At 32.8% G+C, this 15,361-nt stretch overlaps 1 protein-coding gene across 1 annotated transcript in view; it reads left to right on the top strand.

The window, feature by feature from the left end:
- The window catches only part of LOC129227473 (two pore channel protein 1-like), a gene marked incomplete at its 5' end in the record, with an annotated part of 32,599 nt that extends 18,415 nt beyond the window's left edge, over nucleotides 1–14,184 (top strand). Inside the window, 4 exon segments of the mRNA XM_054862041.1 lie at nucleotides 3,414–3,529; nucleotides 6,812–6,896; nucleotides 10,597–10,790; nucleotides 12,868–14,184. Of these exon segments, the coding sequence (XP_054718016.1) occupies nucleotides 3,414–3,529; nucleotides 6,812–6,896; nucleotides 10,597–10,790; nucleotides 12,868–12,999 (527 nt within the window).
- Between the last annotated feature and the right edge of the window lie 1,177 nt (nucleotides 14,185–15,361).

Here is a 15,361-nt window from a genome sequence, read left to right on the forward strand (position 1 = left end):
CAATTTGGTTCAAATAAGATCATTTTTTATAACAGTATGGTTAAGTTTTGTAGCATGACATGAAACAAGAGCAGTGGCGCCGACTCCATAAGGCTTGAGGGGGCCCGAGCCCCCACAATAGTTTGTTTTGGGGGGCAGAGCCCCCTCAATAATTTAAGAACATCATTTGTCATATTATGGTTTCTAAAATCACAAAATTATGTTGATATTTTTTTCTTTCCTTGTTTGAAGATAGTTACATCGTAAAATACCTTCAGTAATGAATTAAAACAAATAACTATTGCGGTAGTAAGCAGGTTCATTGAAAACGTGTGGTGTGAATAATGATAGTGTTATGGTGCTGAGAGCACTCATAGAATTTGTCCCAGTGCGTGAAACTTCGGGTGAAGTCTGTTGCTGGCGGTGCTCTCATCTAAAGCCTTGGTTTCCTAGAAGCGAATCGCCGATCTTCGACGTCGCTCATCGACGTAACGCTGAAATCAGAGTCTAGTGGATTCCGACGTGACCACTCAGAACGCCGAATCGGCTCGGGCGCGCATGAGCAGAAGAATCAAGTTTTCGCCTCGGCGAGGAACGACGCCGACGCTAAGCGTTTTAGTGTTGCTGATCTGGAAAAAATATATCAGGGTTTGATTTGTACGTTAAATGGAAGGAGTGATAGTTTTCTTCAATTATTAGAGTTAATAAAATAATCTGTATTAACTTTTTTTAACTCTATTAAAGAATTAATTTTGAGACATTATTTTTATTTAATGAACTCTGAGCCTTATTCAAAGCAAGCTTAAATTAGTTATTTCACTTATAGTAATCAAAGTGCGACAGCAATCTTTTATGCTTTATTCTTTTAATGATAGTTTAGATTTATTTAAATATCATTTCAATCTTTTCAGAGCTATATATATTATCTGCTCTGTAATAGACTAAAAGCATAATTATTACTGTAAATTAAATTAGCTCTTTACTAAAATACCATGCATGATTTTTTTTTTTTTTTCAAAGCCAAAAAATGTGTCAGCTTGTCGAGTTTCTCAGAATGTTTATTTACCGAGAGTCGAGATTTTGGGGTTCTAATGTTGATCATATGATTCTAAAATGCTTAAAAAACTTTAAAACTCACTATTTTTTATTTCAAATTTAGAAAATTTCCCCTGGAAAGGCCCTCGTTATGGCACCCTCCTCCCCCCCCCCAATAGTTGTTATAAATCGGTGTCACTGGGAGTGCCTTTCCATGCAAGTCAAGTACACTACTTTGTATAGTGACGTAGCCTAGCTATGGCACTGCACGGCACCCCCAAAATGGAACTGTAGAATTATCCCTCACTTAAGGCAAGAGACATGATCTAATTGAAGTAGAAAATTTGTGTACCAATTTTTAGACTTACTTTACTTTATTTTTACTTTGAAAACGCCATGTCACACATTGTTTGTATAAATTATACACACCAGAAAATATGTAGGTTGGCATTTTCAAAGCACAAAAATCTGAATTTTTTTTCGAGAGGGGATGGGGTCCGTGCTTTAACATACTCCCTAGACCCCGGTGGCATCCGGCCCCCCCAATAATTTTTCCAAGTCGGCGCCACTGAACAAGAGGAGGGGGTTAGATAAAGTGACACTTGATGAAAAGAAAGTAATGTTTGTTTCCTTTCAAACTAAAAGAAATGTTAAATTAAAAACCACATTGTGTGCAGTCTTATGTCGAATTTAGTCATCATTATTGTATACCTCTAAGATTAGCTTAGTTATAGAACATTTTTCTTCTGTGTTTTGTTTTATCTTTTCACTGAGTATGAGTTCTTCAATATGTGTTACGAATTTTGCTAAGTGTATGCATTTTTATTATTGTTTTAACATTTGTTTGCAAATCTGATTATTATGAGGCATGCATCATTTTGTTGTTTTATTTGTTTGTTTAATTTTATTTTGTTAAAATTTCTTAGTCTCAACATAAGTTTTATTTTTCAAATGTTACTACAGTTTTTATTATTCTTTGGAAACCTGCACTTTTAGGTACAAAATTTTGCTGGGCTATTCAAAGAAACTTAAATTCAAAAACAGATTTTTTTCTTTGTATTAAAATGATTACATCTGTTGGTTGTTATAGTAGCGAAAACTATCAAATGGTTTTTACATGTGGGTTTTATTTTTAACTCAACAATTTTACTTTGCAGTTGTATAATAATTAAAAATACATTGAACTAATATAAATAAATTTAAACAGCAATAAAGGAAAGAGAAGGCTGTAATTAAGTCTTTAGGGTTGACCAGAATAATTGAATGGTTTTTGATGTTTTCAAGAAAAATCATTAATTTAAAAAAAATGTTTAAAAATATCACATTTTAGAATCTATATTCAAATTTATACATTAATCAGGATATACCACACAAATTTTTAACAAATTCTTTGCAAAAATTAACGTGTTATGAGTCATTCACAATTACTCGGATCAGATTTCTAAATCACATAATTTTTGAGGTAATTGTGAATGACATTGAACAATTTATACAAAAAATAATGATGAGCAAAAGGAAAATTGCAAGCAGCTATTTAATAGAAAAAGAGAAAGTATGAATCCAGAGCTCATCAGCCATGGAGGATTCATTATTTTTTACATTCACTTGGCTTTTTAGTTTTGCTGCGTTGCGCATCTATGGAATTTTGGTGTGGTCTTTTCAATATTTTTCACTTTTGTTATATATATATATATATATATGTGTGTGTATAAAATAAAATTCTTTCAGGACATGTGGCTCACAGGTGTGAGTCCTATACTCTGGTTTTATGCCAAAAAATAATTGAAAAAATAAATAAATAAATAAACCTTTGAAAAAAAAAGATGGGAGTTGATAATTTTTAAAACACTTTGTTAGGGAATACCCCCATGAGTCTCCCAACTTGCTCCAAATGTTTATACTTTTGAGCTTTGCACCTCTCTAGTCTCTCAGTACTAATACAATGCTCCTTTCCCCTCCAAATGAAAATAATGGCTATAAAACTGCAAAAAAAAAAAAAAAAAAAAAGGACTCGGGGAGGGGGTGGGACATTTCATAAAAGCAGGATGTGTGGGGGAAAACTGTGGTCATATTTGGATTCAGGGGGTCATTTTACATAAGAATTAGCAAGAATTATGTCAGAAGCATTGTGAAGGGTTTTTTTTTTTCTACAGTTCTGATTAGTGCATTTCTAATCGTAGGACATAACTTGAATTTAAATACAGTCTAGTTTTTTAAGTTGATTAGAATTTTTACTAAGTATTAAAGCATTATGTTGATTACCTTTGATCATGTGTAACAGTTTAAGTTAAAAACATAAGTAACAGCTTTGGATTTATTTTAGCTAAAATATGTTGATTTTTTTATTTTGCCTTTACAAATTGCTTTACTTTGGGTTTATTGATTTTTTTTTCTTTCAGTTACATTATTTGAGTTGATGGTAGTGAATAATTGGTTCATTATTATGAATGGTTATGCATGCGTAGCTACAGAATGGAGTAGGATTTATTTCATGTCTTTTTATGTTGTTACTATGGTAATATATTTATATTTTTGATTTACTTATATGCTTGCATATTCATATTTCAATTTTTAGACTTCTGTTTAATATTTCCTTCAAGTGAAAAGCACAAAATTAAAGTTAAAGGCCTATTTTTATTTTAGTAATTCTAGAGGATGTGGAATTAAAAAAAATGTGGGGAAGGCTTTGTTTAAAAGTTTTCAAAATTAAAATAGTAAAAATCACACAATATTTTGATTTTCTTTTTTTACTGCTGTTTAAACTAATGAAGGGCATTTTATTATATGTTGTTTTATAATATATGTCCTGAAATTTAAAAAAAATGCTTTAAGAGAATATTTGTGATAAAAAAATTGTGGCATTCAATACAACTTTGAGCACTATCCTTTATGATGGGCATTCCTTTAAGGATTTCACATATGATCCTTTCTTTTTGTAGGACAATGACCCTTTCTTTTTGTAGGACAATGATCCTTTCTTTTTGTAGGACAACAATCATGTAACTAAGTAACTTTTGGATCTTCTTTATTGAAAAGTAGGTACACATTCTATGTATGCTAAAAGTTAAGAATGGATATTTTGAATCAATGGTTTAGTTGCAAAATCTCATTGGGTACAGACAAACACTTACAAATAAGATGCTTTATTTAAAAACTGCAAGTCATGCTAGAATCATGCCAAGTCATGCAGATATAAAGGAAGAGTCATGACCTCCTGATTAATTTGTAACGTTTATGCCCTTTTAGGTGCCTTATTCCGAGCTGATTTGGGGCTTTTTATTGACATCCAAGCAGTTTCGGAAATTTTTCGTACCCAAAACCATAGGCTCTTTCATAGGGGAGGGGGTCATTCTTCAGCAATCTCCCCTCCCCCTTTAATAGTAGTCTGTAACCGCCTCTGTCTGTAGATTATATCCTTAAAAATTGGTACAAATCTTCATTCGCTGAAACTCAAGCGGTTTTTTTTCTTTAAAATTTTTTGTTTTTTAAAATTTTTTGTTTTTTACTTTTCTTTTCCAACTAAGAAATAGTCTGCAATTTTTCTCAAGAATCAGCAACACATGACATGGTGTTTCTGCTACCAGGCCTACCTATGAAAATAGTGCAATTTGTTCATCGATGAAATAAATGTAAATTATTGACTTAATCTCCTTGCCTCCTCTACATTCTATCACCTTATTGACTGTTACGCTCAATGCTTAAAAAGCTAGTAGTTGGTCATCATTTACAAATGTAGTTATACCCTGGCAATTATACAGTGATATTCACTCTTTAGAGCAGGAATTAAAATGGAGAGAGCGAGTCCAATCATTGGCTTAGCAAAAGCTGACCCAAGGACCCCAAGTCACGTGACTCAACAACGATGAATGGTTGTAACGCATTGCCATGCTTTGCTTGAAACAAGCAAAAGGAACCTGATTTTTTTCCAATGCTTTGCTTTAAAATCTATCACGTGACTTGGGGTCTTGGTTTCATGAATGAAAGTCTTCACTCCCTCCATTTTATCTCTTCTCAATGATTCACTCCCATTTTTAAAATCACATTGCAGTTCCCTACACTCTCTTCAGTGGTTTTATAATACCTCCAATGGATTCCATCCCACATTGGTCTCTTTGGCAATGACACAGAGAACATCCTGACCAAGGAAGGTGTCACTGAAAATTTGGTGTTGAGAAGAATTTTGACCTTCTCAGAGATTTTTCTAAAATGAAAACTTTGAACCAAGAAGTTTGGAAGACTCCTCTGACTCATCCCTGGTACAATAGGCAGTCCCCAGGTGGTGCCCTTTCCATCAAGGTCGATAGAGTTGTCCAAACAACAATCAGTAGGCTTGCAAGTGGGCGCATCAAGTGTCTTTCTTTTCATTTGGTGAGAAAGTTTTTGAAACCTGTACCAAATGTAGATTGGGTGCAGGCATGTCCAGAAAATCTTTTGAATTGTGCGGGACTGGACATAGAGGACATTTATGTCAGTTCTCTCATGGTTTACGATTTTTTGGGGACACTTGGGCTCATGGACTTCATCTAGCCTGCAGCTAAAATGAAGAAATAAGTCATCATCATATAACTCCCCCCCCCCTCAACTATTACTACTACAGCCCCTCAGAAGTGCTTACATGGCTAAAAAAATCTTTTGTTACTCGTAGGAAAGAGTTTATATGAGCACACAAAAAGGTTTATATATATTTGATGAAAAAACTGCGATAGTGTGAAGCTGTGAAAGTTGAAGCGGCAAGGGACAACTTGAATATTGTTAACTCTTATTCTCAAACATGAATAACTTGCTTCAAAATGAAAAGCTGGCCAATTCAAAATTATCTGAAATTAAGACAGATGTGAAGAGAGACTGACTGACCTGGATAATCTTAAGACAGAGTGCTAAAAACAAAATTGAATGAAAAGGAAAAGGAAGAAATAACAATAGTTTGAAATACATTGCTTGAACAACAAAAGCCGTGTTACTAATTGCTTTCATTATTTATTAGATATGAAAATCTGAACAAATGTCCTTGGGGCCTCTTTTCCAGGGGTGCCCAACCCCTCTAAGAGCAAGGGCACACCCTCCTCAATATTGCAAAGCCCCCCCCCCCACTCCCCCCAAAATGAGAAAAATACCCTGTAAAACAAACCTTCTAAAAATTTCAATAACGCTACCTGTGCCATGACCCCCCCCCCCTCCCCCCAGGTGGGCACCCCCTGCCTTTTCATCACGCTATAGTTTTTGAAAATCTCCTTGAATATATCGGAGATCACAAAATAATGCCATTTTTTTCAAACCTAAATTTAGTTTTACTAAATATGTTATTTGCTTCAGTATAAAGAAACTTTTGCAATCTAGTGAGCAAATTTTTAATTTCAGAGGGATAAAAATCAATAGGTTTTGGATGAAATTATCTGGAGATATCAGTCAAAATTTCAATTTTTTTTGTCGCACAGGGACTGGAATAGAAAGAAATCAAATGGTACAATATAAAGCGAGTTTATTCCAGTGATTGTCAACAGATAAAGTGTGATTCTGAAACATGATTAGGCACTTACACTTTGCTCAAAATGAACCTTAGAAAAAATTCATGAATAACTATGGGCTAACTCCCTCACAATTGCAGTAATTGGTTTTTAGTAGAAATTACAATCACTTGCATGCTTTCTTTTTGTACATGCTACCATGCAAGACATTTATCACCTACGTTTCCCTTAAAATATGTGTCCTATTTGCTTTTTTTTATTTTATGAGTTACAACAGTGGTAATAACTTTTAATGTTTGTAGTTCTGAATTTAATTTCTTTTTCATCTCTAGGTTGTTATCAACATTGTCGTTGCATTTGTTTTAGAAGCATTTCTCTTTAGAATACAATATAAAAGAATATCTGGAGATATGGATAGTAAGTACTTATACTAGAAATAGGGAGGGTAGGAAAAAAACGGAAATGTTATGGAATTGTTTTTTTCCAAAACGTTTTATTTTGACTCTGGAAAAATGAAAATTTTGAAATTAGTAGCACAAAATTATGTATTCAGAAATTTACAATACTTACATTCAAATGCTTTTTTATGTTTAAATATTTTTTTATGTTCAGTATCTCTCATGAAAACACTTACTTTGATTATGCAAAAGACATTTCTCTATTTTGTGAAAAATATAAATACACTTCTGCTTACTTACTGAATTTAGACCTTATTCAAAATTAACGTTTGATTGATGATTTGACTCATTTAGATAATTTTGGATATTTTGAACAAAAAAAGCTATTAATTTAATTTTTAATAGTAAAAGTATTATGTATATTTCTGTCAAAAAGAAAAATAACATGCATTGCAAATATTTTTAAATATTTAAGGTTTTTTTATGATTTCTAAATATAGCAATTAAATGTATTGTAATTTTTAAACTTCAATTTCTCCATTTTTTCCGGAACAAAACTGGAATAAAACTGTATATTTGCCACCACCTCAAAACTTCCAGAAATTTTACATCTCTAACCTATGATTCATATTTTCTCTCTGCTGATAGTAGAGAATATATTTTTACTGATGGGTTACAATTTCACCATTTTATGGAAATATATTTTCAAAGCTGCAGTTTATAATTTGATAACATTCAAAGTTTGTTTTGAAGCAGTTCAGTTAGCTTGTGCATTAAATTATAATGTACCAGATATTGCAACGAATTCTATAACAAAGATAATCACTTTAGCTGTGCAAAAATCTGCCAGGAATTTCATATTGCTAAAGTCATACCTGCCAATATTGGATGATATTGGCAGATATGATATCATTGGAATATTGGCATATATATATATTCCAATATATATATATATATACCTTGGAATATTGCCTGCCAATATTCCAAGGAAAAAAAAATCCAGTAGATCTTTTACTATCCCTCTAAGTACAATCATATAGAAGTTCTTTACTTCACATATACACACACACAAAAAAAAAGAGAGAGGGAGAGAATAAAAGTTAAATTAATGCTTATATACAGTTAAAAGAAATTTTTATTTAACTTCGTAAGCAATGAAATGTTGATAGATTTTGATGTACGAAAGTTTGAATTTTAGGAGGAAACTTTTAATCCATAGAGTCATCTAGACAATCTTTACAAAAATAGTTGTACTGGCCAAGGGCGGATCCAGTGTCTGGTTATGGAGGGGTCATTTGAGGAAGAGGGGGAGGGCCATAAGCAGTGGCGGCGATTCGGAGGGGCAAACGCCCCTCCCCCCCCCCACTTTTTTATCATTAAAAATCACCCGAACGTTTTTAAAATTTTAATTTGAAAAAAATTCTGGGGAGATCACCCAACGATAGCTGAAAATTACATTTTTTAAACTTTGGTTTCGAAAAACTTTTGAAGGAGAACCCGTAAACACGCTCCCTTCTTCTTGTACCTTCAAAGAGGGCTATTATACGATTCCAACTTTCGGAATTTTTTCTTTGAAGCGAACTCGCTTGTTCCTAACATCAGTAAAAGTATAAAATTGCATTTTTTAAACCTCCAATTAAAAAGCAAATTCGGAAGTAGTCCTCCGTATTTTCCTTTGAATTCGCCAAAGGAAGTCTTGAAATTAATGTTTTAGGGCTTATCAAAAGGTTTACCAGGGAGAACCTGCAAAGTCATTCTTTCCTCATTAAATAATTCAGAGATATCCTGAAATAGCGTTTTAAAAACAATTCAACCCAGCAAAATTTTTGGGAGAGGACCCCAGAATGCCTTGCCCTCAGTTTGCTAAAGAAGTCCTAAATTTGCTCTTTTTAGACACCAGTTGGGGATTATTTTCAGGAAGTTTACCTTTTCATCACCAAAGACGTTTCTTTTAATACTTCAGCTTTGAAATTGTTTTGGGGAAAAGTTTCAGAAACCTCCTCTCCCCCTTAAATCACCCAAAGGTAGCCAAAAGTAAAATCTTCTGCTTCTAAAATTTTTTTGACCCTGCACTTCGCCAATCTTCTTCTCCAATCGCTGCCTCTGGTCATAAGTGTCATTTTTGATCAAGAATGGGGGATCATGGTAAAATTTTTTGAAATATGTCTCCAAAACCCAGTTTTAGGCTATCTTTGGTCACTTAAGGGGGCCGGGAAGGGGAGGGTCATGACCCCTCCTCTGGATCCGCACCTGGTGCAAGATGACAAACGCACCTGGTGCAAGTGCCTAACTTGAACTATAATATGATTTACTGTAATATCATTTGAAAGCTGGTGGGGTGGACCAGTTTTTAGTAGATTTGACCGGTGGTAGTTCAAACGATTGTTTTTGAAAATGCAGTTTAAAAATTTTGGTGCCAGTTCAGCTTTGAGTACTTTGAATGTTTCAAAGCTTGTAGCTCGCTGAAAAATAGAACTATCTCGATGATTTTGCGTGTTCTTTTCAAATATTTTCTTATTTTGTGTGTAGAATTCCCAGGAATTTCAGAAATTGGTCTTAATCTCAAAAATTTATTTTTTGACTTATTTTTCTTCTTTCTCCCATAACTCGGTTACAAACTGGACACAGTAATGGGTCATACTTGCCAACTCTACTGTTTTTAACGGGAGACACCTGTTTTTTGCTACCATCTCCAGATTTCCCGTTCTTTACGATTTTCTCCCGTTTTTGCAGTTTTTACAGTCAATCATTAAAAAGTTTCACTTTCTTCTCAATAGATGGCGCCCTTTTCTAGTCTACCAATGTCAGGGAATAAGAATTTTTCCAATTAATAACTCGTTTAGTAAAAATTAATTTTTTAGAAGCTTTCCAAATTGCATGTTCAACGAAGCACGTGCTCTGCCGAAAATTGCAGCAGATTTCAATCCTTTTGCATCTTGAGATTATTTCAATTATTTTTAGTGTTTGAAGTTATTTTAACATGTGTGTGTGTGTGTGTGTGTGTGCTACCCTATACCTACTTATTTTATATTGTATTTTCATTATATATTTATTTCCATTTTTTTTTCGGATTTTAGTAATTAAATTTTTGTAGCTACTTTTCTGATAGAGACTGGAGAATATACGAAACTTAGAGCAAATTCACTCTTTATTATTTAGTTTTTCCTCTGCAGTATATTTTTCTTGCTGCTACCAATTTGCTTACATCTGCAAAAAAATCCCCATTTCACTTTAAATTTAGTATTTATGTTTTTTTTAAAAGCATAATTTAATAATTCTGTAGCGAGGATATGTCGATGGTGAATCACCTATATACCTCTAGTAAAATCTCCTTTTTTTTTCCTTTGAAGGTTGGCAAGTACGGGTTCTTCTAACATCCCTTTTGTGTGTGGCAGATTAGGTCAAATTCACCCAGTATTTACAGTATATACCAATGCACAGTTGCATGCCTAGCTATAAAGTAAAACAGGGCAGATGAAACACTAGGAGAACTCATGATATAGACTGCACTTTTGATTTTATAGAGAGGTGTTTTAAGCGGTCTTCCTTGGTTTCTTGGGGGGGGGGGGGGTGCTCCATAGCATTTGAAGTTGTGTGTTATTAGACTTGAGGAGATCACCTATTAATTAGATGTTAGTGTCTTAATATCCTAGTTTGATGGCTGTAAAACTTATATAAAGTTTGGCTTGTAATGTATCACTTCTGTTTTTTTGTTTCAGAGGACACACTTGTCCGGGTTGATATTGGTTTGAATGAACAAGAGATTGATTTTTGCAGAAGTGATATTTCTTTATCCAAGTCTCAGTTGACGGCTTTTGCCAAAGATGAGGTTTCAGATCAAGTTGTATATCGAGGAACAAGAACTCGAACAAAATTTTCATTTTCATTAAAAATGTATGCAGATGAAGTTGTGGTGAGTGATTTTGTTATTATTTAATCTTAAAACTAAATTCAAAGCAATTTGAAAGTTTTATGTTTGGAGAAAGATAATACTTTGCTATTTCATCTTTTTGTCTGTTACCTTTGTAACATTTCCGCTGGTGAGAATAATAAATATGATACGTAATAGATTTATCGCTATCGGGAACTAAGGATTTCCTAGTTTGCGACATTCTACACCATTACGGCAACCCTTTTGGTTAGCTGCCATGTCTGGTAGAAGTGTGAAAGTTACAAATTATTTATTTGTCAATATCATTTTGTCTTTTTAATGGCCTTTTTTTAATTGATTCATTTGAGATAAAATTTAAATATATTTATTTATTTTTTCTAAATAACATGGGAAAGCATAGAAAAAAGAAGATAATCACAACTATAACCCCAAAAGCAAAATCAAGAAGGGAAACTGAAAATCCTTTCAAAAGTCTTGCTTGTATTTTGAAACCAATTGCAAGAATTTTATTTGTTAACAAATAATAAGTGACCACAGATAAAAATTTTTAAATGTTGAGCTTTCTTCAATTATCCATCAATATTGAACTTACTAAAAGGGTCAAAATTTTATTTAACATTTACTAAAAAACGATTACAGTATAACCCTGATTTAAGGATTGTCAAGGGACTGGAAAAAGGTTTTAAATCAAGGATATCAAGGGGCATAGACATTCAATGCAGTCAAATCTGGACCAGTGAAATGTATCACCAGTGTGACCAGTGAAATAAAAGTTATCCTGTATATAATTCCAGTTCTACATATATATCTTGGAAGTTTCAAACAAATTCCATCATATACAACAAAAAAATCCGCTCTTCTGATTGGTACCCATGTTATAAATGTGCAAGTAAATTATCACTGTGAAAATTGCACAAGAATTCTAATTCAGTTTGTAATTGATATCTCTGGTAACTAAAGTCCTGCAAAAGTGAGATTTTGCTATTTCAAACAAAAAGAAATTATCAAATTACTTATTCATTTAGAAGCTACTATGCCACAGACAGACCACAAAATACACACGTCAAACTTATAACCCATTCCTTTTTTCGTCTCGGGTTTAAAATACAAGGAGAAAACATGGTGGCGACCTAAACAATATTTTTGTTTTGGCCTAGGTAGAAAGTAACCAGTTTATGAATGAAAATAAGTACAGTAGAACCTCAGACACTCCCGATAATCTAAACAGCTTGCAAGGTGAAGGCCTAAAACTAGATTTTAAAGAAGGAAACATCTATAACTGATTCAAAAGCTAAGTTAGTTTTTTAATGACAGTAGCTTTTAGAAAACGTTCAAATGCAATGATATAATGGAGCTCTGCACCATATTAGGTAGAACTGAACTCGGTAATTTTTCGTTGATGTAATGAACTGAATCGGCTTGATGACAAGATGTTGCACTAGCGATATTCCTGCTACTATAGTGTAAATAACTAATTAAGCGCTCATGCTTTATCAGGGGTAAAAGTGCTTTCTTAGCTTACTAGTGGTACCCGCACGACTTTGCCTGTAATAGAAAAATTAAAAGGTCTTTTGGTTCACCTGTATGTTTACAAATGTGTGGTGAATTTTCTCGCCAATTGGCTTGTAACCATGTTACGGTTCCACATTATGATAATTTCGTATCTCGCCAGTTTGCTTGTGCCCATGTTACGGGTTCCACGTTATGATAATTTCGTAAATTACTCGTCCGTCTTATGATAATTTTGTTCTTAAATTTGGAATGGAAAAAGAGCCACATTGAATTTTCGAAGAAACACTTCGAGGTGCACACCCCCATGCTACAAACTAACTTTGTGCCAAATTTCATAAAAATCGGCCGAACGGTCTAGGAGCTATGCGCGTCACAGAGATCCAGACATCCTCCGGACAGAGAGACTTTCAGCTTTATTATTAGTAAAGAAAACAAAGACTTTCAGATCACTATTGAACTAATGACAAGAGTTTTTAATTTCCACCCGGTAAATCCAAACAGGGGTCAGCCCCAATCAGTTCGGATTTCTGAGATTCATTCCTCTGTATACAAATGTTTCGTTAATGCTATCACTACCTGTTTTTAGAAATGGCTCAGAGAAGCTGACGAAGAAGAGCGTTTGCAGAGAGAAGTGCTTCTTAGCCGGCTGCAGCAAGAGCAAATGACTCAACAAGTGATTTCAGATGAAGAGTACATGCAGCGTACATATACCATATAGGTACAATATATGGCACATGGACGCTAGAAGTGACTATCATCTGTACGCTATAATTAAGATTCTTTCAAATTTCATTATTTGTTTTGTACATACTTAGGAAAAGACTGGAAAATGTGCTTTCATTTGTTTTTGTTTTTCCCTTGACATGTTAATACAGTGAAACACCGTCTATTCGTTTCTGAAGGGACTGTATGAAAAAAGCGTACAAATGAAAAAAACGTATAGCAGGATACATTAATATGTATTAAACTGTGCAGGGACCAAATTAAAAAACGTATAAATGATAAAAACGTATAAAAGAGAAACGTATAAACGGTGCTTCACTGTACTTATTTCAAACCTTAATTTATAAAAACTTATTTATTAAAACGTTATCATGTTGCGTAGAAATACGGATGCAGTGATAGATATTTTGTCTTCTTTCAATGAAATTTTGATATTCTTTCAATGAAATTTGAAAGAATTAATATTCTTTCAAATTTCATTGTTTTTTGTACATACTTAGGAAAAGATTGGAAAATGTGCTTCCATTTGTTTTTGTTTCTCCCTTGACATGTTAATACTTATTTGAAACCTTAATTTATAAAAACATATTTATTAAAACGTTATCATGTTGCATAGAAATATGGATGCAGTGATAGATATTTTGTCTTGATTGGTATAATATTGTTGTTTTTTTTTTTCTAATGCTTCAAAAGTAGTTCAATCTACCTCATCTGTGCTGGTCGCATATTTTTCCATTCAAACTTGAAAAATTATGTGATGTTTAGTAAAGATTTAAATATTGTGTAGGTATTTTATTTAAAGTTTATTGGTAAGATTACTTCTGGTTTTAAATCTATGTTTATAGCATTTGAGTAATGTCCCCCCTCCTTTTTTTTTTTTTTTGCATTTTTCCCTTTTGCCCAACAATCAAATGTAAGAAAATAATTTTTAACTAAAAACTGTAAGTACTTTCGTGCTAAAAAGTAAAAAATGTTGAAAACAGTAAATTTACAAAAAAATAAATAAATAAATAAATAAAAAGTGAAAACTACAAACATGTTTTGAGGCAGTAAGAAATCCCCTTTTCTGTGTAAAACTCCAGACATTGCGTGGTTCTGTCAACAGATGTGCCATCTGTATGTCAGGCTGGAAACTTATTGAGCGACATTTTACATTATAGTTTGCTACCATTTCTTTTCAATAGTGTATTGATAATTTAAAAACAATAACGAAAGAAAAAAAAAAAGACACAAATATAGTGGTTTTTTTTGTGCAATAAATATATGCATATTCTCATTTGTATTTTAACTTAAAAAGATTATGGACTGTAAAAAATGGAGAATTATTGGAGAAAACAAAGTTTTGAACATATTTGACATTTTCAAAAAAAACTTTTACCAGTTCTAATAAGACTTTTATACTTACCTGATGCCTCATGCTGTTATTATATCCAGGGGTGATACTGGACTCGAGTACAATTTCTGAAGACGGTCTGAAATTTTCGGAAATCATGAGGAAGTTTGTCCCCCCCTCCCCCCAACTCCAAAAACTCTTCAAATATAAGTGCAAAAATCATCGGAAAAAATATTTTAAAAGTTCTTTTTCTAATTATTATTTTTTTTTTTCGTTTTAGAATGTGCTGTCAACCCTAAATTTTCGGAATGGCAACCCAAAATTTTCGGATTCTAAACATCCTTTTTTTTACCCCTAATGTAATGTACTGCTTTTGCTTTGCAATTCTGGCTTTCTTTCTTAAACAGCAAGTTATTTTTTCTACAACTTCTAAATTCAAATATAAAATATGTGACTGTTTTTACATATGTAACTTTGCTGTCTGGGGAAAATGTATTGTTCGTGAAACCTTTCATACGATAGATCAGAGCTTCAAATTGTGTATATATATATATACATATATATATATTTGTAAATAAAATTATGACCATGCAAATGGTAAAAAATCAATATATTTTTGGATTTGTAATATCAAAAGTAAAAAAACGTTATTAAATGCAGTTCAATAAATCAGACATTTTTTGCATGTGTAGGTATTATACAGCATACTGTAATATACAGGTATCCCCATTTAATCTGCAAGACCTTCATTTTTGCCACCATTAGTTCTAGATGCATACTTCGAATTGCAAAAATGATCCAAATAATATGCCAAGTTAAGAGGCGAAACCAGTTTTGGTGGGTCAAAAAATCTTTTTTTTTAATGTCATGAAATGTTAAGAAAATTATTCAAGAATATGTTGCAAAATTTTCTATGCACAGTTCTGATGAGTTCCAATACTCATTTAAGCTATTTTTTTTTCAAACGTGTTTTTCTTGAAACGACTTTTTTTTTCAACTGGTGGACATTTTAGCTTAAAACGTT

Source organism: Uloborus diversus, chromosome 8 (genome assembly GCF_026930045.1).
Source record: "Uloborus diversus isolate 005 chromosome 8, Udiv.v.3.1, whole genome shotgun sequence".
In the NCBI taxonomy this organism is placed as follows: domain Eukaryota; kingdom Metazoa; phylum Arthropoda; class Arachnida; order Araneae; family Uloboridae; genus Uloborus; species Uloborus diversus.